This window comes from Vulpes vulpes, chromosome 4, assembly GCF_048418805.1.
Source record: "Vulpes vulpes isolate BD-2025 chromosome 4, VulVul3, whole genome shotgun sequence".
NCBI lineage: Eukaryota > Metazoa > Chordata > Mammalia > Carnivora > Canidae > Vulpes > Vulpes vulpes.
This window is the reverse complement of record NC_132783.1, coordinates 62,146,388-62,174,052: the sequence shown is the minus strand read 5'-3', so window position 1 is coordinate 62,174,052 and position 27,665 is coordinate 62,146,388. Positions and strand designations below refer to the sequence as shown.

The 27,665-nt window shown below is 34.7% G+C and overlaps 1 protein-coding gene across 3 annotated transcripts in view; it reads left to right on the top strand.

Moving 5' to 3' along the window:
* Window positions 1-27,665, top strand: part of RYR2 (ryanodine receptor 2) — a 721,805-nt gene that overhangs the window by 330,918 nt on the left and 363,222 nt on the right. For all 3 annotated transcript variants that reach the window (XM_072755910.1, XM_072755909.1, XM_072755907.1), the window contains 3 exons: window positions 7,549-7,623; window positions 12,921-13,077; window positions 26,260-26,424. In XM_072755910.1, the coding sequence (XP_072612011.1) occupies window positions 7,549-7,623; window positions 12,921-13,077; window positions 26,260-26,424 (397 nt within the window). The remainder of the gene's footprint in view (window positions 1-7,548; window positions 7,624-12,920; window positions 13,078-26,259; window positions 26,425-27,665) is intronic.

The following is a 27,665-nucleotide window of genomic DNA, read 5'->3' as shown; positions in this document are numbered from 1 at the left end:
AATGAGGATAACAAAAGAAAAGAAACAAGGAGATATTGAAAATGCTCTAATTATTCTTTTTTTGTAATTCAGATATATTGCTCATACTTCACTGATCAGACTTAAGTGTTTGGGGATGAGCCAAGTGTTATGAAACATTGAACTTATCTGTAGTTATCCTAGGAAGAAGAAGAAGAATCAATCACAATGTAGCTGCTATTTCCAGACTTAGAAATATGATTCAAGGTAGAAGAAATGAATTTTCTCTCAATTAATTATTGTGATGTTTAATTTTATGTATCCGCTTCACAGGGCAACAGAGTGCCCAGGTATTTGATAAGACTTACTCTGGGTGTTTCTGTCAGGGTGATTTTTTTTTTTTTGATGACTTTAGTATTTAAATTGCTAGACTGAGTAAAGCAGAAAACTGAAATTTCAGGTCTTCTTGGCCCTTGAACCTGTCACTCTTCGGACTAGAATTCTTTGGACTAGAACTACACCATTGGCTCTCCTGGTTCTCAGGTCTATGGACTTTGTATATTTATAATATTTTATAATGTTTATTATTTTAATAATTAATGGTTATTTTATCATTCTTCTTTTTATCATGCATGTTATATATAAGCCCTATATATGTTAAGAGTTATCTGTGGGGAGCCTGTGTGACTCAGTTGTTTAAGCATCTGCCTTCAGCTCAGGTCATGATCCCAGGGTCCTGGGATTGAGCCCTGTGTTGGGCTCCCTGCTCAGTGGGGATTCTGCTTCTCTCTTTGCCCCTTTCCCCCACTTGTGTGCTTGCTTGCTCTCTCAAATAAATAAAATCTTAAAAAAAAGAAATGTCTATATCTTATTGATTCTCTGAAGAACCCTAATATACTTATAAAAAACTTCAGACCTCAGATTTCATCTAGCTGGTTTTCTCTGAGATTCAAATTACCAATAATGTGACCAGGATATTTTAGACCAGGCTTTGCAAACTGTGGTGTGTGGGCCAAATCCAGCCCCCTGACTATTCTTCCAAATTAAGTTTTATTGGAACATAGACATGCACATTTTTTTACATATTGTCCATTAACATGCTTTCAGAGTTAGGTAGTATGAAACAAAAAACATATGGCCCATTCAGTCTAAAGTGTTTACTGTCTAGCTCTTCATTAGAAGAGTTTTCCAGGCCCTGTTCTAGAACTCCTTTTCATGGTGGCTGTGAAAGTCTTGGATGGGCCATCAGTTCCAACCAGCAGTTCCAAAGACATGTGGCAGTCCTGTGCTGACAGCCCAAGTGAATGTGCCTTCAGGATTAGACCTTTGCAAGAGAGAGCAGGTGGCTAGGGAAAAAAAAAGTATTTTTTAATACATATAATGCGTATAATCTTTTCAGAGCTTGAGTTTTGTCTAGTATCAGATGCCAAAAAAAGTCATATTGATTTGTATGTGAATTTTGAGACCACAAAGATATCAAATGAATAATTTTATTTGATACATAGAACTAACGGAAGCAAAAGGAGTATGTAGATCACTGCTGAAGTTGAATGGTAGAATCACACAACTTGTATAGTAGAAGAATCTAAAAAGGAGGTTGTCTGAATTATGGCTTTATTTCCTTTTCATGTTGTCCTGAGCAATTTTAAAATTTAGGACTTACTATACGTTTGCGTATAAATGAGTATATGATACTATCATCAGTTCAATTGAACAAGCAGTATTGAGTCTTTAACTCCATACTTGGAAAGATTGAATATGGCACCATCCTCCTCCTCCTCGGAGCTCCATTTGCTGTGTAAGGACTCTTCTGAGAGGTCTCCATGAGTTCTATCTTCCCTTTCTTCCTCACAGTCATCCAATGACCATTAGTTTCATTTTGTGCAAGAAATGAGGCACGGAGGAATTCATTGACTTTGCACAAGTTTATACAAAGAAATGACATCTTCAGAAAGCTAGTCACAAGCATGAGAGTGATATGTCCACATCTCAATGCCTTGTCATAGGTGGGAGCAAATAATTATGATTATTCACCAAGGAAGGTACTCTGTGGCAGCACTCACAAAGTGAAAAAAAAGTAGTTTCCTTGCTAGGTGAAGGGCTCTCTTTAGTGCATTGAATCTTTTATTAATTGTGTCTTATGGTTCTGTGTGAAAATCCACTAATTGGAATTGTGTATCTTATAAAATTCTTATAAATATATACCAATATATGCCAAAATGTCATGCTGTGAAGAGCTCCTAAGGACTGTGCTTTTATTATTATGCTAATGTTAGCTTTTTCTGGGCCTCAAATTCTGAAGATGACCTATCCCGGCTGTCAAAGTGCCCGCTCTTTACTGAGAAATAAGTTGTTGGACAATTGAGATTAGTCTTAAATTATATTTTATAAGCTGAAAATGCAGAAATAGCTCATTACTTTTACTTCAGTGGACAACAGAATACTTACAAGAAGTGGAATTGATGACATAATAGGAAGAATTTATACTTATTAGAAGAATAACCTGAAAGAGCCTCTTCAGGCAACTTTATGTCATCAACCTGAAATAGGAGCTCCTTAATGAAGCGTATCATATAGGGAGATAATGTGTTATGTAGGCATAACTTACAGCTGGAAGCCTGGAATTTTTCAGAGTATTATTGAATAAGGCACACATGATTGGTTATTAGGTGTGTGTATTTAAAAAATTCGTAGTCAGTGAAATTATAGTGACTCTGAATTTTCTGATTTATGAGGTGGAAGAGTCTTTGAAAAAAAAATCTGTTACGAATGATATCAATGGCCAGTTCTCTTAACACATCTTTTTTTCTTATTAGTGTTAATATTGTTGTGGTTCACTACAAAAATAATGTTTCAGTGAACAGAGAGCTGCAAATACCCTGTGTTTCACATCCAGTTGACCTTCCCTTAAATTTTGATATCATTGCCACTGTTTGCATTGAAATCTCCCGGGATGCTGAACAACAAAGGTGCTGTTGCTCTGGGTCTGCTCACTTTCTTAGAGAATCTTTCTCTCTGATCTTCCTATTGATAAAGCATTTGCTATGATTATGATCATTTAGTTGTATGAGTTTAAATATGGTCTCTAATATCAATTTGGTAAAGTTGTGGGTCTTTGAAACAATTGTTTTCCTGGATTCTGATTGGATACTTAAGACACATTGCAGGGAAAAGGGATGTTCCCTTCCAAGAAAGGGTGTATCTGTCCAGGTAGACCAATTTCTAAATAATTTTAAATGTCCTTATGTGATTTATGATGGACTGATTTTTATTATATTAAGATCTTGATACTGGGAGGCCAGTTTTCAGTCGAAATAACTTATGAATAATTGATTGATTGGACAACCAATGACATGCCATGTACTTACATGGGGAAACTCTGTATATAACAAAGATTTCCCAGGTTGGCAACGAAGAATTGTAAGTAATCAGATTTTCTATGCTGCCAATGAAACATTTAAAGAAATAATTAAAGGCAGGAAGTCCTTTCAGAAGATAAATATTCAGGAAGCCAATCAGTTAGACCTAAAAGTATTTCAGGTAGGAAGATGGATCCAACTTTCCTTTTGACTTTATATTTGTGTTGTAAATATTAATTTCCCTTTAACTTAAAATATCATTAGATTTATAATTATACAAATAATAAAATATCATTGTTAAATTCAATTAATAAAGGAAAAGTAATGAAAGAATAAAACATTTGAAGTATAATTCTTCATATACTTTATTATGTATAATATATACAATTGTATATAAACATTATTCATGCTATTTGTATCTTAGAGTCCATTTAATTCTTAAGCTTAGCTCCTGCATAACCTTTATTATGTAATTGGTATTACTAGCTTGGTATTCATTATTCAGCAGCTTTCTCTATGTTCATACAGAGAATATTTCTGCATTATACATATGTATATGCAGTAGGTTTATTGTACAGAAAATGTATATCATTTGTAGTCTCATACTTAATAATATGTCTTAGAATCCCTTCTTTTAATTTTCTGTTGATTTGTTCTCTGTTTAATCTGTTCAGACAGCTCTTGAATTTTGTTTTCATTACTTCTTTAATAATTAAAGGATTGCAGGCCTAAATTTTTCAAAGTTTGCCTGTGAATCCTAGACTTTTTTATGAAGTGTTCTTATCCTCATTGCATACTAGATAGGATGTAATTCCTATTTCCTCTTTGACCCATGAATTATTTACAAGAGCTTCTGAGTTCTCCAGGTTGGTAAATTATAAAAATATTTTTAGTATTTATTTTCCTAGTGTAATTGGTTATAATTAGAAAATATGGTGAGTAAAGAGCTTTAGTTTAAAAAAAATCTGAAAAAATTTTCTTTATGGCTACATACAAGATCTTTTTTAAAGGTCAGACTGATTTAAAAATCTGTCTCTTTGTGTGTCTGTCTATATATGTATACACACATACCTCTATATTTTGTCATTTGTTATTTTTAAGTATATAGCCAGATTCTGATTTAATTTGCCTGAAAATTATCTGTGCTTTGAGGTTTTTAAAGCTTTCCACGTGATTCTAATATACAACCAAGGCTAAGAATCACTGCCCTAGTAAACTAATGATTCTAATCCAGTGGTTCTCAGAATATGGACCAGCTGCGCCAAGGTCATGGAACTTAGTAGGAATACAAATTCTTGCACCTTGCCCTACATCTACTGAATTGGGAACTTAGGGGCAGGGGATGCCCTGAAATACTTATTTTAAAAAGCCTGCAAGATAATTCTGATATTCACTAAAGATTTAGAGCCACTAACCTATTCCAGTGGCTCAACAGTGGGGGTGGTTTTGTCCCCCAGAAGATATTTGGTAACATCTGGGAACATTTTTGGTTATGACAAGCGGGGTGGGGGATAGAGGAGACAGCTGCTGCTGGCATTTGGTTGGTAGGGGGCAGGGATCAGTGAACACCGTATAGTGCACTGGACAGCCACCCACAGCAAAGAATTATCTGGCCCAAAATATCAATAGTGCTGTTGTTTAGAAACTGATCTGAACTATGATTTTCAGACATTACTTTCTCACTACCACCAGTTGGAGAGCTTTTAAAAATCCTGATTCCAGGGGCACCTGGTTGGCTCAGTCAGTTAAGTGTCTGCCTTTGCTCAGGTCATGATTTCAGGGTCCAGGGATCAAGCCCCACAATCAGGCTCCCTGCTCAGTGGGGAGCCTGCTTCTCCCTCTGCCTTCTACTCTCCCTGCTTGCACTCTCTCTCTCTCTGTCAAGTACATAAAGAAAATCTTTATTTTTTATTTTTTTTAAGATTTTATTTATTCATGACAGACACACACACACACACACACAGAGAGAGAGAGAGAGAGAGAGAGAGAGAGAGGCAGAGACACAGGCAGAGGGAGAAGCAGGATCCATGCATGGAGCCTGATATGGAACTTGATCTCGGTTCCCCAGGATCACACTCTGGGCTGAAGGTGGCACTAAACCGCTGGGCCACTGGAGCTGCCCAAGAAAATCTCTAAATAAAAATCCTGACTCCAGATTTAGTTTAATTGGTCATTGGTGAGGGCATGGCATCACATTTTAAAAACCTATCCACATAATTATATCTGTAGCCATGATTGAAAACCACTGCTATGACATTGTTCATTGGTACACCTAAAACTTTTATAAAGGATGGATCAAGGTGATTGTGACCCTACCAATTAATTTTAATATAGAAAGATCAATAAGTAGTCACTATTACCTCCAGATGTGACATAGTAAGGAGTATAAAACACTGGATCTAGAAATCTAACTACAATTTTAGGGGTACATGTTAAAAAATATTGTGAGAATGTCATCAGAAAAATCCAGAATGTAGAAACTCCAGACAAACAATACAGATTTTTTATCAAGAAATAATGCCAACAAGGAAAAAAGAAGAATGGTTCTTAAAAGACATTTAAGATACTTAACTGTTTTTGTGCATCTTGTTTGGATCTGGATTTGAAAGAGCAACAGAAAAACATTTTTGGGAAAATTTGAACAGAGTGGAGATTTCATAAAGATGAATTTTATGTGTATGTGTATATAATATGTGTGTGTGTGTATATATATATGATATATATATATCACACACACACACACACACATATATATATATATATATATGAGTTTTTTGTAGTTGTATGTGGAGGGGTAGCTAGAAGTTATAGGTAAAACAAAATTGGCCTTGTGTTGATCATTGCTGACACTGTGTGCTAGGTATATGGGGATTTATTATAATAATTTTTTACTTTCGTGTGTTTTTTAAAATTTCCATAATAACAATAGGATGGAATATCTAAGTACATGATAGGAAAAGCAGGTCAGAATGGTGTTTGAAAAACTATCAAGACAGTAGATTTTTCCACAGTGTAAAAAAACTCTAAAAAACAAATCAACACGGCAGCCTGGGTGGCTCAGCGATTTAGCACCACCTTCAGCCCAGGTCCTGATCCTGGAGACCAGGGATTGAATCCCACATCGGGCTCCCTGCATGGAGCCTGTTTCTCCCTCTGCCTGTGTTTCTGCCTTTCTCTCTCTGTCTGTCTCTCATGAATAAATAAATAAAATCTTAAAAAACAAAACAAAAACAAATCAACAACAGTCTGTTGGATTTGGGACCATGAATATCATTTGGTGGTCTTAGCAAATCTGTTTCATTGGAGAAGTGAGTCTGAAAGCAAGATTGGAATGCACAGTGAAGTGAGAGGGTGATTATCAGGCACATAATGGGGGTGACCAGGAGAGGAGAATATGGTGTAATTTGAGACAGGATAGGGTTATGTGTGTTTGAATGATGAAAGAGATCCAGTAGAGACAGAGACTGAGTCTCAGGGAAGAAACAGAGCATGCATAAGCAATGGCTTCCTTTCAATTGTCTCAACGGGTTGGTATGGAGTTCAATTTGGATAATGTATATAGCATTACTTCTACTATATTAACAAATTATTATGTGAGCCCTGGAAGTTGGGTATATGTGATACTTATTCAGAGTCATTGTGTGTGTCACTTTTTTTGTTGATGATCATATTTTTGGTGATCTTAATACTTTTCTATCTTTGTCATTTTGCAAAGTGTTGTAATAAAACATTGAAATTAGTATGTTCTTACATTTCTTTACAATGTTTAATATATCTACAATAGAATTTAGAACCACAAATAATTATATGGTTTAATAATCAATTATATGTTGTGATAATCAGATATTAAAGTATATGTAAGCGCATAGCTGAGTATTTTTATGCACCTAAGTTAGATAAGTGAAGGTATTCACTGGTGGGGAGAGATGGAGGCAGAGTCAGACAGGGGAAGATGTGAGCAGGGAAGAGGGAGAGGAAATTAATGGGAGTAGAGGAAGAAAATGATTAATGAATATGTTTAAATTAAGTGTTTATTCAGGGAAAATTTACAGTGGTCACTGTTACACTTATTTCTGTTATTTTTATTTCCAGCTATACTGTCTCATGCCAAAAAGTATATCTTTATCCATAGGCTTTCCACTTGCTTATTTCTTTTCATTAGCTTGTGATAATTGAGTTCAAGACTGACACGTGTTAATATTGGGCTTTTTTTTTTTTCCTTTTTAACCAGAACTGTTCACTATGAAGGTGGTGCTGTATCTGTTCATGCACGTTCCCTGTGGAGGCTAGAGACACTAAGAGTTGCGTAAGTAGAACTTGTAAATGCAGCCATGTGCTTCAAGTGTACTAGATACTTCCAATGCTGAGGACTTACACTTTTCCATGAAAGCTCACACTAACAACTACAGCAAAGAAGCAAATGAGACACTGAGAAAGTGGTGGAGAGTTTGTCTGTCCTCTTGCCCTTCTGCCTACCTTTATTTTGCTTTCTTAGGCTAAATTCACCAGGAAGTATGCAGTGATTCTATATTATCTGCTCTTGTCTTTAGTTTGATTTATTTTGGTAACATCCTCTCAACCCCGTCTGTGCATCTCCTGGCAGAAGGTGCTCCTAAGACAGAGTGATATAAGGTTTGGAAACAGGAAAAATGGTTTGCAAGCCTGTTACACATTTCAGGTCTGACAGTGTCTGGATTTAACCTTCTAAAGGCACATATAAAACAAGAAACTTGAGCATGAACGAGATTACAAGGGTCCTTACTGGCAGTCACAACCTTTATTTACAAATATCTTGGTAGCCAAGTAAGGAATCTGGATTGCAATATGAAGTTACTGTGCATTTGTTCATTACAGAAACAAACAAATATATGTATTTGTATTCTTTCTTTTTTCTTTTTGGTGTCTTCAGAAGTTGTTCAGATGTTGACTTTTAATTCCTGTAATAAATGCAATATTGGCGATCAAGGTGTAATTTTGAACTATTTTTAAATAGAATTAAAATATTCCCCAGTTTTTTTTTTTTTGATTATGGGAAGGTTCATTCCTTTGCCTAAAAAGCAATAAGTTTCCAGTGCGTTTGTTCCCAATTACATTAAACTTTTAGGAAATGATTGATTTAAGGTTATAGCTTCCATGAATGGATGTAGGGAACTATCTTAGTATAGAGCGGCTATCTTTGTAGACCTAATATTTTGAGATTAATGCTTATCTAATGATGATTAAAATAGTTTAATGGTCTTTAGCTATTTTTGCTTATATATCCCAATGCATTTTTCATTATCAAGCTTTTTTTTTTTTTTTTTATCAAGCTTTTTTATTACCAGTTTTAATAGATGCATAAAATGTAACTTATGGTGTATTAGAAGTAGTGATATTTTAAAATGAAATACCACTCTTTTAAAAGTATCTTATTGTCTCTAATTACTGCTATGATTTAATACCCATCTTTGTTTATTTAAAATACTTGCACTTAGTCTTCTTGAATAGTAGAAATTATATACTCTTTCTCATCATCATCATATTTGTTACTTTCCCATGACAGAATTTTTTATCCCAAATCATATTTTTTTATGATTGAAAGACTTTGTTACTCTAGCATATGCCTCTGCAACAAAAAGATATATATAAATTATTTTTTGTATTTCCAATGATAATGTCTGTAACTTTAAAAAGTTCTTCTATATTAACTCCATTAATTATTAATTAACTGATAATAAATTCTTCTATATAGCTCATAGTTGATAAAATCCACCTAAATATTAAAACTCTGGTAAACATTGAACTTAAAAGTAAAATTTTATTAGATATATATTTCTTAATAAGATGGAAAAAGAAGTGGTGGCCTTATAAAACAAAGGGAGGAGAGCTTAGAACTTTTATGTGTTTCATAAATTATTCAGAAAATTCAGGGAAAGGGGTTTTAAATATATATTTGAATTTCCTTTACCGTGTGTTTTATGAAAATGACAAGCTAATTAGCAAAATGAGACAATAAAAGTGAAGTTTAGATAGGTGTTGTTGCCATTATAAAACAGACTCCAGATGTGTTTTCAAATTTATTGATATGCCTCCCTTTTGTTATTATGTGCTTAAAGAAATGGGTTAGTTGGTTTAGTTGTTTTGAACAAACAAGGTCCTAAATCTGTCTCATTTTGTAGGTTAAAAAAAAAAAGAAGGATGAGAACTCTTGTAAACCAGACAGAGTTTTTTTTATTGTCAATGCTGTTTTTGATGAACTGTAATGACATAAATTTAGATTGTTCTGCACATCCTTCTATTATGCAGTCTTGATGCTTTTCAACTACTGTTGCCTAGTGTTTGAAGTTTGAAATGGGAAGTGTGGGGTCTGTTTTAATTTTATAGTAGATTACTGAGAATCCAGAAAGAGCCTGATCTCCTGGTCAGCCAGAGGTGAGAGGGTGCATGTCAGGGCCACAGTGTTTGTGGCTCCACTGACTGCCTGGAATCCCCATGACAGCAAAGGACACTGAACAGCAGCAGGTGGAACAGGTAGTTTTTCAGCTATTTAAAGATGAGAGATGCTTTGGTTGGATTTGGTGCCTTTGATTTATACCATTTCATCTTCCTGTCGATGGTAGGAAAGTTGGAAGTTTACTTGTAATGAATGTAATTATGTTAAGTGTTTTTTCAGGTTCTGTTGAATTTTTGAACTACTTTGACTTCATTGTAAATGTACAAATTAGCTTGCATTTAGTTCACATGGCTTATTATATGCCTTGGCCATGTAAGTACTCATTTTTTTCTTTATACTTAGGAAACGATAGTCAATGATTCTGCTTATGTTTATAACAGAATTTTATACCTGAAGGTCAATATCTATATTATAACATTTGGGATGTTTTTTCCTCCAACCAGGTCTCAAAACTATATATTTGTTATAATTTACGCAGCTTAGTAATTATGTATTTTCTTTTGCATTCTCCTACAAGTAAAATTAATGTTAAAAATATTCAGTATCATGAGCATTTTAATAAGGTAAGTTTTAATTTTGAGGGTTCAATATAGTAGGAAACACACTCATATTTTACCCCAAAGTAAAGCTGTAAGAACATTTAAATGCAATATATGTTGGTTTCTGTAGTAGGAATGATCATTGCAATTAAACATATGCATTACGGGGCAGCCCGGGTGGCTCAGCGGTTTAGCACCGCCTTCAGCCCAGGGCAGGATCCTGGAGACCTGGGATCGAGTCCCACCTCAGGCTTCCTGCATGGAGCCTGCTTCTCCCTCTGCCTGTGTCTCTGCCTCTCTCTCTCTCTCTCTCTCTCTCTCATGAATAAGTAAATAAAATCTTTAAAAAATATATGCATTATGTAAATTCCACTTTCTTACATGTTACAACAAAATCAAAGGTATCACGAAGAGTGACCAAATACTTCTTGTTCCTTTGAGGTCATTGTAAATGAATATACATAATACATAGGGAACAGGTTTTGCTGTGTTACCATAGGAAACTGCTTTGCATTACTATGTTACTGTTTTTATTTTACTAAATATTTGCTGCCCTTTGATTCTCCTGGGCTTGTCCATGGGCATTAGAGGCCAGCTAATTTGGATGACTGTATGCTAAAGGAAATATGCTTAGACTTTACAGTGTTTTGCTGATAAATGGCCAAATTCATTCCATTTCTTACATTATCCTCTTGGTGACTTGAAAAGAGTGTTTGTAAGTATGTTCCCTATTAAGTAGATTTGTACATGGTATCCAGAATACCCTCTACCAGAATCTGGTACAAAATATTACTTGGTCAAAATTTCAAACTATTTTGAAATGAAGTTGTTTTATATGATGATTAAGATAAGTCATTACCTAGGAAAAACATTTAGATGGTTCTTCAAATAATGGGAGTATTAAAAATAATTGTTTTTCATGGCATGTGCAAAGAATATACTTATTTTATAAGAGGGGGATAAACAAAGGTTGTTCACTTACCAGACTAGAAATAATTTAATATTCTATTGTTGGTAAACACATTTTAATTTCATTTTTGACAATACTGTGTTATTAGAAGGGTTTATTGGTACATGGTTATTGTTTCAGTTGAAGGACTTGTGCAAATTAATTACCTTCATAAACAAATCCATGTAATAATGGTCTTATCCCAGTATCATTCTACTGTTAATTTTCCCTGCTAATTTTCTAATTGAAAAATTCAAGTTAGGAAATAAGCATAAAATTGACTTACAATTTATAAAGATTGATGAATTTGAAGAAAGTATTCTCAATTTGTAGAATACAAAAGACCCTACATTTTTTTTGATGGCCTTATGAATGACCTTGTATTAAAACAAGTTTATTAATTGATAAAATCATGTTAAAATTCTCCATATCTTCATTTTTTGTCTGTTTATTCATTACACAATGATAAAAGCTTCCACTGTAATTATTTCTGTTGTACTGTTTCACTGTAATTATCTTCCTTTGGTGTCATTTTCTTTTTGCCAATGACATGTGGAGCTTCATGACATACATTCCTTTTAGAGTATGTTTTTTCTCCTTATAAAATACCTAACTGTATCCCCTTTCTGCTCTTTGCCTTAAGTTCTACTTTTTAAATATCATCTTTACCAGGACTTGTTCCTTTTGCATTTATATGCATGATCAAACTTTTTCATTCATTTATTTTTAGTTCTTTAAAAAATTATTTTATTTTCACTGTATTTTTTATCAGTGATAAGAGGCTGTCCTGGTTTTGCGCATCACCACATTCACTGAAAGTTGTACATATCAGAGCCTTGTTTTTCTTCCTTACTGTAGTGAGTACAAGGATCGGATACATGTAACTTTCAGTAAACACAGTGCTGTCTGAAACAAGGATGGTGTGTGTGTTGATTTTTTTCTACCCTGTCTGAAAGTCATTTTACAAAGCAGATTTTAATGATCATAACTTTGCTTTTTATCTTTTTTTTCTGCAACCTTAGTTTGTATGTTCTGTTTAATTGCATTTTAGTGTTTCTTTTTTTTTCTCTCTTGACCTTTTTAGAATTCTTATTTTCTTGGTTTGTCTTTTTTGTTGATCAGTTTTTAATGATACGGTTATTTCACATGATTAACTTTCAATGCATAGGAACAGATTTTGAGTACATATATATACTGTAATTTATATGTGTGAGTTCCTGTTAGTTACAATTAGGCATTGACTGAATTACCACTAATTTTCAAGCCCGCAAATCCCAACAAAAGTTTTTAACTAGTAAATTCTAAAGTATTCTTTCAACTTACAATTTCTTTGTCTGTGACTAGTGATTCAATGTTAACTTGGACCACAAGTCCTTAGTCATCTTTGCATGGGGTAGTATATAGTACAGATGGCATTATATTTTAAAGTCAAACTATTTGAGTTAAATTATGCTTCCATTTACTATTAGTTGTGTAGCATTGACCATTACTTAATCATTCTGGATAATCATTTTGTTATTTGTGGAGTCAAATTCATACCCCCAACATCACAAGGTTTTGAGGAATGTTGAATAAGACAATATATGTTAGGCAAAGTTCACTTTCCCAACACATACCTTTTAATTGCTTTTTCTCCTATGATTGTGGATGCTATTGGATCAAGTCTTAACTATGTTTGTTAGGTGGAGTGGAAGCCACATAAGATGGGGCCAGCCTTTCCGACTACGCCATGTCACAACAGGAAAATACTTGAGTCTCATGGAAGACAAAAGCCTTCTACTCATGGACAAAGAAAACGCAGATGTAAAATCAACAGCATTTACCTTCCGATCTTCCAAGGTAAGACAGAAAATATCATGTTGAAGTACCTGCAAGTATGTCCCAACCACATTTCTTTACATTTATTTCTAAATTTACATCTATTTCTAAATTTCTGGTTTTTCTTCCATCCATTCCTTTCCAATAATAGTCATTTCCTAAACCACTAAAACCTGCCCAGGTGTCTCACCTGAGTTATAGTTCTTTGGTTGTTTACATATAACACATTCATCTAGCTTGTTTCTGTTTACTTAGGCTTTGACAAGCATAGTTGGCACAAAGCTCATGCTGCTATCCTATAACATTATGATGGTAAAGAATGTCAGAACCTCAAAGGCACATTTATACATCCTGTCTTATATGGCGACCTTTCTTCTTTTGAATCATTTGTAGGCAGGGCAGGGGGGGAACCTCTAAGAAAACTCCTTAGATCTCTAGTGAGAATCCCTCTGAACCAAATGATGAATAGAATAGGAAAAAATACATGTGCATCAAAGTCAAGTTGGAATGCCAGTACTCCAGCACAGCTGGTCCCCCTCAGTGCTTCATGACTGGTCCCTAGACAACCCACAATGCAATATGGATTCCTACTCATGCATCAGCAAAATAACAAATGTCCTGAACAATGAGGTGTCTCTGGAATGGTTGAAAATCACATGTTGAGTTGACAGATGCCAAGCATCTATTGTATGCATTATTATTATAATTATATATTTATGTCCTTCGTTTAATGAAGAATGTGAAACTTGAGCGTAATGATAGGAATGGGTCCAGATTACTGATTAGCTTTTATCACAGAGATGCAAAACCTGATGCCCCTATTATAGCTAGCAGCAAGGTTGGGTGAGTTCAGAAGTAACTGTGAGAAGACATTAGACTGAGTACACATCCCTAGTGCCATTCTCCTAATTTGTAGTGTACAGGGTGGGGGAATATGCTCTGGACTCTTGAGTTCCCCAGAAATCTCCAGAAGAAGCAGCCATGTCGATCCCTATTCTGTATGGTGAAAATAGAGTCAAAGCTGGTAAACCCCAGTGGACTATCTCAGATAGGGCTCACAGGTGTATATTTGTTGCATGTACCCACAGAGGGGCTTTGAATGCTGTATGGACCCCTGGTGGATAGTTGCTCTTTGTCTCTATAGTTGGAAAGCACAGTTGGTCTCATTGTGAATGAATGTTGATTGGCTTCTTTCTCAAGCCTAACTAAGCAGAAGAGTGGGAGTTTGCTAGTATATCCACTGATAACACCTCAGTCCAAAAAAGGGAAAAAAATCAGTTCAGTAAAGAGGAATTAGTTATCTGGTGGTAGAAGTCCTTTTTGGGTAAAAACGATGGTACCTGTTAAAACATCATACAGCTTTGGGGCAGGAAAAGTAGAAAAACTGAAGGAAACGCTTGGCACTCTAGCAAAATATAATTTAACAAAATAAAATCCCAGAGAAGTAAAAGAACCTGAACAGGCATATCACAATGAAAGACATTGGGAAAGTTTTCCAAGCTATAGCATGTACAAAGACAAAATCCAGCAGGAATTATAGGCAAAAGGGAAAAAGTGTAAGGTGAGTAAGTGTTCTGATTGCCTCCCATGAAACAGAAGGCAAGTAATTTTTTTTAAGATTTTGTTTATTTATTTGAGAGAGAGACATAGAGGAAGAGAGAGAAGGAGCGAGCTAGAGTGGGAGTGCATGCAGGAGCCAGGGGGGAGGGGCAGAAGGAGAGGGAGAATCAAACTCCCCAATGAATAGGGAGCCAGGATGTGGGGCTCGATCCCAGGACCCCAGGATCATGACCTGAGCCAAAGGCAGACGCTTAACTGACTGAGCGACTCAGGTGCCCCAGTAATGCTTTTTAAAACTGAAAAATCAGGTAAAAGAGCTCTAAGATATTTTAAAAAGGCAAACAGTAGAGTACAATGAAATTTATTAAAATAAGGTGATAGAAGAGAGGGCATTTGGTGAGAAAAAAAAAAAAGAAGAAAATACTACCATTGTCATCCTGCATAATTCATCCCAGTAGAAAGAGGACAAGGCAACAAGAATCATAGACACACACAGCCACAGAAACCCACAATCAACAGAGATAATAGGCCACATAGCAAACAACTAGAAAACAGATAAATTTAAAAACAGAAAACCTAAAATATGACAGAGTGGAGGCCAGTGTGTTTGTCTTATCAATATATAAAAATGGGCTAACATCACAATTTAAAATAAAAATTTCATAGTGGATCATGAAGTATAAGTTATACTGACATTAAGAGACACCTCCAAAACAATTTTATTTGTAAAGTTTGTACATTAAAAGATGGCTAAAGGAATACCAGGAAAATACAAACAAGAACAAAGAAGGGTGTCATATTTAATATCAGATGAGAAGAAATTCAGGCACAAAAAAGAATGAAACAAAAGTACTTCATGATATCAAAGAGTGCAATTCACTGAGGATGTAACAATTATCAGGTCCATGTACCAAATAAAATGATATAGTATTAATATTAGTATTAATATTTATTAATAATTCAATAATTGCTGCATTTCTACCTCTTGTAAGTCTGCCAACAGAGCTGAGCACTCTCTGTAACTGATATCACTGAGTATCAGGACACCCAGGTGGGAGAACCAAGGACAGAAGGGATGAGTCATTTGTCCAAGTCACTGGGCTGGGAGCATAGAAGAGCCGTTGGACAGGAGGTTATCTCTGCCCCAAACTGCCTGTCCAGGATCGGTTTAAAGAACTACAGCTCAGCTGCAGGCTTGGAACCCTGAACCGACTAGTTTACTCATCCCCCCAACTCCCTTGTCTGGCTGCCACAGGAGTCTGGAGATGTGCCGTGGAGATGTGCCCTTCACCTTGCAGGGCCTCACACAACTGAAATACCACCCCGCTTGTCTATAGGCTGCCAGGCAAAAATTCCCTTTTGCTGTAGAAATCTGAATACTGAGTTCATCTTTCTGTTTTCATTATATCTGTAACAACCATATTCCAGTAGCCTCCAAAAATCCTGTTGCTATAGAAATCTGAATATTGATGCTATCTTTCTCCTTTTATTCTTTCTATAGCGATTTTGATTCTCCAGGAGGTAAATGGATGCATGTGGCAAAACGGGCTAAGTTATTCAAACAGATATTGGAAATATAAAAGAGAAATGTATATTAACATATTTTTAAACTTTCTTGTGTACATATAGCCACTGAGCTAACAGTTTAATTTTTCTTAATGAAGGGAGGTTGTTTTACTGATATAAAATAAAACCTGTGCAAGCTAACTTCATCATTCTTTATCATGGCAAAAAAAATAGGAAAAGACTCAGTCAACATATATAGTTGGTAGCTAAGTTGGTATTAGCCCTCAGAATATACTGATCTTGAAAGATATCCATTGTAATACTATTGGATTTTTTTAAAAGGTAGATTGTAATATAGTTTTAAAAACTTATTTTTTTACTTAAAAATAAATTCTTGTGTGTTTGTATATGATTATATGATATATGTAGAAGGATCTACAGTAGTCTTTTAATTTTGAGTACTTTAGAAGATCAGATGGAAGGCATATGAGACTAAGTGTAGGGGAAATTTTTTATTTAAGTTTTAAAAAACAAATCTCTGGACTATTTTGCTTGTTACAACAATAGCCATATTTCTTTTGCAACAATAAAACATCAGTTAAAGAAGAAAACAATCATAGCATTGACATTCTTGGGCATAGGTTTTATGCACTTTTTTTTTGATGGATGTTTAGAAATGGAAGTACTCAAAAAAATAGTACCTTTTGAAACATTTTCCTCCAAATATGTCTGCTAATTTTCTGTCAGTATTAGAGTATAGCTAGCATTTCAAAACGTTTTACTAGCTAGATCTTTCTTCTGTGCTCAAGGATTCTGTTTCTGGATTTTGGCAACTTTGTATTGTCATAGATTACACTAATAGAGAGCAAGGATCCCAATGGTACTTCTTAACAAATTATTCGATTTCTCTGAAGCTAATCTCCTATTAAATCATTCTAATATGAAAGTAGTTAATAATTCACCGTCCTATACTCCACTTTTTAAATTCACCGTGATAATTATATATGATAACATGGTTGAGAGTACTGAAGGTAGAGAAAAAAGCTAGGAAAATATTTTATTTCTACAATCACAGAATTTTCATTTTAAGATCACTGGCAGATTAGATAATAACATTCTTTCTATGATATAGAAATAGTAACTCTATCATTTCTTTCAAAAATTGCTTTTTTATTATGTATAATAGTCATAGAAGAATTTTAAAGGGAATTAAATAATGTAGCAAGGAGAAAATTAAATTCCCTTACTCAGAAGCAAATATATTGTGTGTATGTGTGTGTATTTAGGTTATTGGCAAATATATACATTTTTTGATATTTAAAAAGGGCTAATTATTAAAATTAAAATCTATGATGAAAGTTGTTTTCTGCAGTTACATAACAAAGAAGCATTGAACTTAGAAACAACTGAAACAGAATGAAAGTATCTAATTATAGATGAAATTCTATATTTTTAAAATAAGATGTTCTTATATTGTCAAGATTTTAGAGAAAATAGTGTGAATAGATTCTCTGATCCCTTTTTTAATTACGATATTTGATCATGGACACTGGTCTTTGAAATAAATGTTGAGTTCACTTAAAGGTGTGTGTATATGTATATATTATGTATATCTATTCACTTAAAGATGCTTTTTTTTTCTTTAGTGCTTTTGACAGGTTAAAAATGCTTGTCATATCTTTACATATTTTATTATGTTAGTTTCCAATAAAAATAATGAGTACTTCCAATAGTTAGTTAGTTTTAGTATTTATATCCAAAGTCTGGAACTGCCACATAACTCATCCAAGCTTCAGTCTGTCATCTGCATAATGAAGATTAAAAATAGTATCTAAGCTCCAAAGGCTTGATCAAGGATTAAACAAGATAATGCACATAGGATGCTTAGCACATTCCTTGGCATATAATCTGTTAGCTATTATACTTATTTTCATTGTGTGAATGTGTACATTTTAAACATTTACATTCCAATATATTCCATTTATATTCCAATAGTTTCCAATAAAAATAATGAGTACTTCAGTTTCTAGAAGGCAAAGATTTCTTTTTGTAAAGCATTTCTTTGATTTTTAGTGTATTTTGAGTATATAATTAATAAATGACTATTGATTGATATAATATTGTATTGCAAATCAAGTATTAACTATTGATAAAAAATTGAACTTTCTAGGTCAGTTGAAAATATCAACTTTTATCTTAGATTTAGGGTATGGTTTTGGAAATTCTGAAGTAAAAATTGTTTGTACTTAAATTTACAGTCCCTTATCTGTGACAGTTGAGACCTCTTTGAAAGTATATTCTTAAAATTTAGCAAATCATTAAGATTATTCTTTCATAAAATTATAAGTGAAAGTGGCTTTAAAAAGTCATTCTACTAGTTAATATAAGGAGCAATTTTTTTCTTATTGTCATTGGGATATCTTTGACACTAAGATGAGCACTCAATACCCAATGTCAAATTCATATTTGACAGAAGACTCAACAATTGTTGATAATTATATATTTTCAGAATACACAGAATAAAGTGGAAAGTAGTTCATAATATAACCAGTGTTTTCTTTTATCCAGCTTTGTTGAGATATAATTATATATAATATTGTGTCACTATAAAGTATACAATGTGATGATTTGATACACGTGTATATTACAAGGTGATTATGTTGGTCTTCCACTAAAAACATTTGACATAATGAAAAATTCAGTTTGATTTGTATAGATTTTCTTAGGCCAAGTATTCGTCAGTTTCTCCCCCGCAAGATATAATTTTTCTTTAGCTTAATACCCACTAAAATATTCCCCTGTAGGTTTCCCTCCAGTTTTCTCTTTCCCACACACCCTGAACAAAAACCTTCTGCTACTGAAAGGATGAAATATCAACCTCAAATAAGACTGCCATTGGAAAAAAAAAAAGACTGCCATTGAGATAACAGGAATTATGGATCATATCATACAGTAGACATAGAACAAAACATTTTCATGACATAGTTCTTAGTATGTCATTTTTATTTGGAATTTTTAAAATTTTTGGTTAAAAAAATGTTTAAGATGTTTTAAAATGTACACATTCACACAATGAAAATAAGTATAACAGCTAACAGCTTATTATATGCCAAGGAATGTGCTAAGCACCCTATGTGCATTATCTTGTTTAATCCTTGATCAAGCCTTTGGAGCTTAGATACTATTTTTAATCTTCATTATGCAGATGAGAGACTGAAGCTTGGATTAGCTATGTGGCAGTTCCAGACTTTGGATATAAATACTAAAACTAAAACCCTCTTTAATAAGAAAATTAAATATTTAATAATAATAATGATAATGGCAGATAGAAAAGATGTTGCTCACAAATAGTCACCTGACTATTATGGTTATTTAGTGATTGATTAGATATCTAAAAAATAAAAGCAAAGTGGAGATTTTGAGTATTTTTTCTTATCAAAATAGTTATACAAAGTCATCAATGGAGATGGATTTTGTGTTTAGTCAGAATTAAAATAAATTTTTTCAGTCCACCTTTCTCAAGGGATGTTGATAGAAAATAATGCCAACTGTGGGTTATAGAAGATACAGAAATTCAGTTACAGTTTTTTTGCTGATCCTTCTTAGTGGCAGTCAGCCCAAGAATGAGCTGAGCTCATTGAACTCTTCTGTGGTTAAGACAAAATGTATCAAAGTTCAACCAGAGAAGCAGAACCAGCATGAGATATGTTTATATTAAGGGATTTTTTTAAGGGATTTTTATTATGTGGATTTTCCTTATGAGATTGTGAAGGCTGGTTAGGTAAACCTGGAGTTCATCATGCAAATGGCTGGAAAGAAAGATCATAATTAGGGTAGAACCCCGTGGACACTAGCTGCTTGCAGTCTCTGAGCTCAGGGAAAACCTAAGCCCTCTTTAAAGAGCTCACCTGATTAACTTTCACTCATCCAGGTTACTGGCTCACAGTCAACTGAATACGGACCGTAATTACATCCCCAAGATTTTTTTCACCTTTGACATGTAATGTAATCTAATCATGAGTGCTGTCCCATCCAATTCCTTGGCCCAACCCATGTTCAGGGGGCAGGGACTACACAAGGCTTTCCCTAAGGCACTTTGATCTTGTTTCACTGCTGCTATGGAAGCTCCTCAAAGACCCTTCCAGAACAAGCAGTTTTTTTTAAAGCCCTTCTCTCTACAAACCCACACACCAGAGTGTCCCCTCATGAGATTTCTGAACAACAGGGATCAAGAAAATTATGTATTTTTTATAGTCTTGCTTTGGATGGGCAAAGCTTGGCCTGGCCTATCTGTTCCAGTAATTTCTCTGACCCTTTTGCATTTTTACACTCCCAGTTCTCAGTGAGCAACTATCTTGTGTTTGAGTGTGGCACCATAATGAAGCCAAAAAGAAATTTGACGTTTTAATTTTCCTAACTTTAAAATTTTTTTTAAAATTTTTATTTATTTATGATAGTCACAGAGAGAGAGAGAGAGAGAGGCAGAGACATAGGCAGAGGGAGAAGCAGGCTCCATGCACTGGGAGCCTGATGTGGGATTCGATCCCGGGTCTCCAGGATCACGCCCTGGGCCAAAGGCAAGCGCCAAACCACTGCGCCACCCAGGGATCCCAATTTTCCTAACTTTAAATATTATTTGTCTTAAGGAGAACTGGCTATTACAAAAACACTTCATCCTTTAAGAATAAAGGCCTTTCCCTCCCCCTTCCTATCTGCCAACTTTACAGAATAATCTGGAAGGATTTAAGGATGATTTCAATTAATGCTAGATGAATCTCTCTGAACTACCTTATCCATATAATAAAAACATAATCCTATATGACTACTTTAAAAATGTTAATGAGCCTCAAGGTGCCTGGGTAGCTCAGCTGGTTAAGTGTCTGACTCTTGATTTTGGATCAGGTCATGATGTTGAGGTCATGAGATCGAGCCCCACGTGGGCTCCATGCTAGGTGTGGAAACTGAAAGAGAAAGATTCTCTTTCTCCCTCTGCCCCCTGCCCCATGTCTTAAATGAGCTTCATTTGGTATATCTAATGCCTATGTATCACTTAATACAGACAGTTATCAGAAATAATTTTGGCTTTATAGGCCAGTTTGGTATGCCCAGTGCCAAAATAACCACTTAATATTTTTCATGCTGATCTTTTTTACTTCTAGAACCATTTTGATATTGTTTAGGAAATTAGATTTTCTAAACATTCATAAGTGGAATTATTTGAATGTTAGGATTGGGAGTAGTTTATAAGTATATTTTTTTGTGGGAAATCTGATGAGGTAGGTGATTTTCTTCCAAAAATTTATTCACTTAGTAAATCTTTATTAAGAATCTGTTATTTGCAGGTACCATTCTGCTTCTAGGTAGATGGGCCATTGAGGTAAAGGAACCAGGCATATGATTCTTGCCCTTGGAAAAATAATTTATAGTCAAATAAGAAAGAAGACAATTTCAGTAAAATGCTAGCATTTCTTTCATAGTTGAAGAATAGCATGCTGTGGTTGTCCATGAATCAAAAGAGAACATGTTTATCCAGAAAATCATCTAATAGTAAAAATACAAGTCTTTTCAGGAACTCTAGACTGTGTCAAAGAGAGTTCTTTCTTTTTTGAGCATTTTTATGGTTCTCAAATCTCAAGATTATTCTTATAGGATGGGTAATTCAACTATTTAAGAATTTATGGATGTTAGTAAGTGCTAAAATAATGAGGATCTAAACATGTCCTCAATTAAATGGAGGAGGTATGGGAATTAAATATTATATGTCTTTTGAGGAAAGTTTCTTTTTAATGGCTAAGTGCTTATTATGTCACAGCACTTTGAAAAGCAATCTGCTCTTGGGGACACCTGCGTGGTGCAGTTGATTAAGGGTCCAATTCTTGATTTTGCCTCAAGTTATGGTCTCAGGTTGTGGGATTGAGCCCCGTGTCATGCTCTGCACTCAACACAGAGTCTGCTTGGGATTGTCTCTCCCTATGCATCTGCTCCCCACCACATGCAAATGCACACATGCACTCTCGGTAAATAAATAAATAAATAAATAAATAAATAAATAATTTTAAAAAAATCTGATTTTGAGACTGGAAAATTTCTATTGATCTGCTTTCAACTTCCTTGATTCCTTAGTCTGTAGTTTCAATCTGATGTTAAGCTGATCCAATTAATTTTATATTTCAATTTTTGTTTCTGTTTTGCTATTACATTTCATTTTATATAGTTTCTCAACTGAGATTCCCATCAGTTTATTCATTATGCATATGTTTTCCTTTATGTCCTTGAATGTTTTTTATATTTGTAATAGTTGCTTTAAAGTCCTTCTCTGCTAATTGTAAGGGCTATCTCTGTGTCATTTCTGTTACCTGTTACTACTTTTTCTTTGGTATGGGTCACATTTGGTTTTGTTTTTTTAATTTAGTATAGGTCACTTTTTCTTGTTTTTCATGTCTACTTGTTTTTGACAGTATATACTGCATATTAGAAATGATACATTATAGAGACTCTGAATTTTGTGGGACTTTTTTTTTTTTTTCTAAAGAGTATTTTGGTTTCAGCAGGCAGTTCACCCTGTTGGATTGAACCTCCAGCTTTGTTCTCTCTTTTTGTAGTGGGCAGTTGCTTGTATTTCTGCTTACTTATTTTAGCTTTCATCTCTCATTCTGCAGGACATAGTTTAGTGTTCAGCAAGAATTTGGGTAAATTTTATAAGCAGACTTTGCAGGTAATTTTTTTTTTGGCCTGGGATTTAGCTCATCTAATGTTCTGGCTGCTTTTTGAGCCCTCAAGTGTGTGCTCTGATATCTCAAGCCAGTAAAGCAGCAGATTTCTTTTGCCTGAGCTGTAGGCCGACAAATAGGCAGGGCATGCCCGACAGCCAAAGGCAGCTTTTAAAAATATCACTTCGGTACTGTTTTCCTTTAGAGAGAAAAATATTCTCCAATTTCTCCCTGCTTTTGGTCCCTTTCAATGATCTTCAGATAGATTCTGGAGAGATTTTTTTCTAAATTTTATAATTGTTATCTATGATCCAACTTAACTACTGTACTCTGTCATTTCCTAAAGCCAGACTAAATAAAACAAAAACAGAAACAAAAGAATAGGGATCCCTGGGTGGCGCAGCGGTTTGGCGCCTGCCTTTGGCCCAGGGCGCGATCCTGGAGACCCGGGATCGAATCCCACGTCAGGCTCCCGGTGTATGGAGCCTGCTTCTCCCTCTGCCTATGTCTCTGCCCCCCTCTCTCTCTCTGTGTGACTATCATAAATAAATAAAAATTAAAAAAAAAAAAAAAAGAATAAAAGAATGAAAAAACCCCAAAAGAATAAAAGAAGGATGAAAAAAAGTCAAAAAGTGATACCAAAACTATAAAGGCTGCTGATTTTGATACAGAGTAGCTAATACAGAGTATTAGTAAAACTATTACTTGCCTGATTTGGACACTGTATTTCTAGTAATACGGGCTAATTTTAGTAGCTGTCACATTCTTGACTCATGTTTATGTTTAGGCTTATAGTTGTTCAAAGCATCTAGATTATTCTCACCTGAATTTCTCTACTCCTAAACCTGACTTACAGAAAATGACAGGAAATAAAAGAAGGAAACATGAATGGCCTTTATTCTTTCATACAGTAAATAATCACACTACTTTTTTTTTCTAATGTTACTTTGGCAGTTTTTCCCTGACCTGAGGATCAGAGATTGTTACTAAAACAGTCTTCAGGAAATGTCATGATTAAAACTTCTAACCAGAGAGTAATGTGGACTACTTCATAAAAGCCAGACAAAGCATAACTTTACAATGAGGAATTGTGGCTTCGCAAAGCACAATCCAAACTCTATAAATAGACTACCAACTAATTCCTTTGGATAAAGGAAAAACAAAAAGTAAGAATGTTAGAGGCTCATTGTTTTATTCAGAGGAGATAATTACATTGTTATATTTTCCCCTGGAATTTAATTTTCCCAATGATAGGTTTGGTGTAAGTGTATTAGTAGTGTATTACAAGTTTATCTTGTTTGATAGAATGAAGTTGGAAAGGCTTAATTATCTGTTTTATGGAAGATTCTTAGAAGAGTGTCCCAAGTTATTTGCATAATGGTTAAATCAACTTATAATTGTATTCATTTCCTTGTATGAACTTGACCTTCTATATTAAAAATTTCAATTCACTTTAGTTTTCAAATGTTGGAATGTTCATAATCATTTTAGAGTTATCAGTTATTTAGTACAACATGCAAATGACAGGAACAAAATCTACCAAAATTTTGTTTTCCTTGAATTACTCCTTTTTGAATAACAGCCATAAGGTTTACTGCAATCTAATCTTCAAAAACATTTGCGTAACTATTAGTAATTTCCAACTAATTGTGTAATTATTACTCCAAACAAAACTTCAAAAACACTTGTGTAACTATTACAAAAGCCAAATAAGGAAAGACACAGGTGAGATTTAAATTAAATTTAACAATGAAAGACCACGGAGAAGAATAAGAAACCGCAAAAAGAGGTACAGAAGCAAAAAGAATATTGGATTTTTTTTCTTTTTTTTTTAAGGACTATATAGAATTTCAAGCTATCATGGGGCCTGAAGACTAGAATTCAGCGTGGGAGGGAAAACTGAAAGAACACATTAAAGGAAGAAGCATTAAAATAAGTATATCTTGTTGGTGTCAGATGATTGATTCATTGTTCCTAGCACAGGGAGCTTAACCTAGTAAGCTCCTACAGGGAACGAATATTTCCATAGTCCACATTGGAAGTTGTAGTTGTGGAAACTGAATTATCGCTTTGATCAGTTCAAAAGAAATTATCACTATTATTACCGTCCTTAGTAACATCACCATCAACATTGCCAACACCCCATATTCATGGTCAGAATCATGAAAATGTATGTAAGTGTTCATTTTATCCCAGGCACCCAGCTGAAAACTTTACATGCATTATCCATTTTTTCTGATACTACAGGCAAGATACTTTTGTTAGCTTTATTTACAAGTGAGAAACCTAAGGCTTAAAAGGTTTAATTAAATCGTCTTAAGGTCACAGAAGTAATCAGAGGCAGAGATTGAACTCAAAAGTGGATTTTCTGTTTCCCTAAACCTATGCTCTTAATCACCAATAATGGAAAAAAAATCTGGAAAGAATATGAAGTCTGAGCTACTAATTTTAAGATGTCTGGTTTGGAGTTTCCCACTTTGATTTTCAGTATCAGTTGAACTGCTGGAATAGAGTACTTAAAAAAAATTTTTTTTATTGGAGTTCAGTTTGCCAACATATAGCATATCACCCAGTGCTCATCCCGTCAAGTGCCCCCCTCAGTGCCTGTCACCCAGTTACCCCACCCCCTTCCCACCTCCCCTTCCACTACCACTTGTTTGTTTCCCAGTTAGGAGTCTCTCATGTTCTGTCATCCTCACTGATATTTCCCACTCATTTTCTCTCCTTTCCCCTTTATTCCCTTCACTATTTCTTATATTCTCCAAATGAATGAGACCATATAATGTTTGTCCTTCTCTGATTGACTTATTTCACTCAGCATAATACCCTCCAGTTCCATCCACATCGAAGCAAATGGTGGGTATTTGTCATTTCTAATGGCTGAGGAATATTCCATTGTATACATAGACCACATCTTCTTTATCCATCATCTTTCGATGGACACCGAGGCTCCTTCCACAGTTTGGCTATTGTGAACATTGCTGCTATGAACATCGGGGTGCAGGTGTCCTGCTGCCTCACTGCTTCTGTATCTTTGGGGTAAATCCTCAGTAGTGCAATTGAGTACTTGACCATTATTATTTTATTTTTTATTTTATTATTTTTTAAAGATTTTGTTCATTTATTCATGAGAGAAACAGAGAGAGAGAGAGAGAGAGAGAGAGGCAGAGACACAGGCAGAGGGAGAAGCGGGCTCCATGCAAGGAACGCGATGTGGACTCGATCCCGGGTCTCCAGGATCATACCCTGGGCCGAAGGCAGATGCCAAACCGCTGAGCCACCTAGGGATCCCAAACCATTATTATTTTAAAGGATGTCAGAGGGCTGAATTCTTCAAGGAGCATATTTACAAAAAGGCAAAGTTCTTTCAATATAAACTACTGTTTTTAGAACTTTTGCTTATCTTTTTTTCCTTTTTCTCCTCTAGGAAAAATTGGATGTGGGTGTGAGAAAAGAAGTAGATGGCATGGGGACATCTGAAATAAAATATGGAGACTCAGTATGCTATATACAACATATAAATACAGGCCTATGGCTTACCTACCAGTCTGTGGATGTAAAATCAGTGAGAATGGGATCCATACAACGTAAGGTAAGATTATGTAAGAACACAATTCATAGTAGCCATTTTTTATGACAAAAAACACAAATGCCAAGACAAAAAGAAATAGCTAACAATTTGAGCCACCTGCTAAACTTCATTATTTACATGCAAAAAGGTCAAATCTCACCATAGTAATCTCTCTGGTTTTTGTGAGGTAAACAATGCTGTATATTACAACACAGCTTTAAATATTAAGCCCAGAAGTATACTCTTTTCTGGATCCTATCCTAGTCTACCTACTTCATTTTGTTCTCCTTGCTTCTGCTAGGGATATGTTTCTAGAATGCAGGAGAGTTCATGCAGCCCAGCTGCTAAGTCTTCCACTGAGAAACTGTTGCTTTCAAAGCAGGTGCTATACTTCTGGATAGTGATATGATACCCTTCCTGACCTGCCTCTTACCTCATCTGTGCCCCGTTCTCTTATTCTTTGTCCAATCTCTAGACAGTATCTTTGGTTTTCCCAGCCCACCACTTGGACTACATTACTTTTACTTACAAAAATTTGGCTTTGAAAAAAATATCTATTTAGATCATCTGCCCATTCTGAGATCAGATAATATTTTTGTTGTTATTGACTTCTGTGAATTCTTTATTTATATAGGATATTAATCCCTTATCAGATACATGATTTGCAAGTATCTTCTAACATCTAGTAGGTTGCTGTTCATTTCGTACACATGAAATTAATATGGTATGCTGGTCAATTATAGTTCAGTAAAAAGCCAACAAACACAATATGGGTTCTACATTTCTGTGCTTTTGCATACACAGTGGAAACTGTGTTCAACAACTGTGGTGCCCCAACGCAGTCAAAATCTATGTTTAACTTTTGTCTCCTTCCAAAACTTTACTAATAGCCTACTGCTGATGGGAAGCTTCACTGAAAACATAAACAATTAACACATATTTTGTATGCTACATGCATTATATACTGTATTCTTACAATAAAGTAAGCGAGAGAAAAGAAAATATTAAGAAGATCAGAAGAGAAAATACATGTATAGTACTATACAGTATATTTTGAAAAAAAAATCCACATGTGAGTGCCCTGTGTAGTTTAAACCTGTGTTATTCAGGGGTCAACTGCACTCTTTCCTCTGTTTGGAATGCCCTTTAAAACTTTTTTTCTCCACCCAATTTCTACCTGTCCTCCAGAGGTTAAGTTTTTATATATTTTTTAAGATTTTATTTATTAGAGAGAGAGTGTGCATGATGGGAGGCAGTGCAGA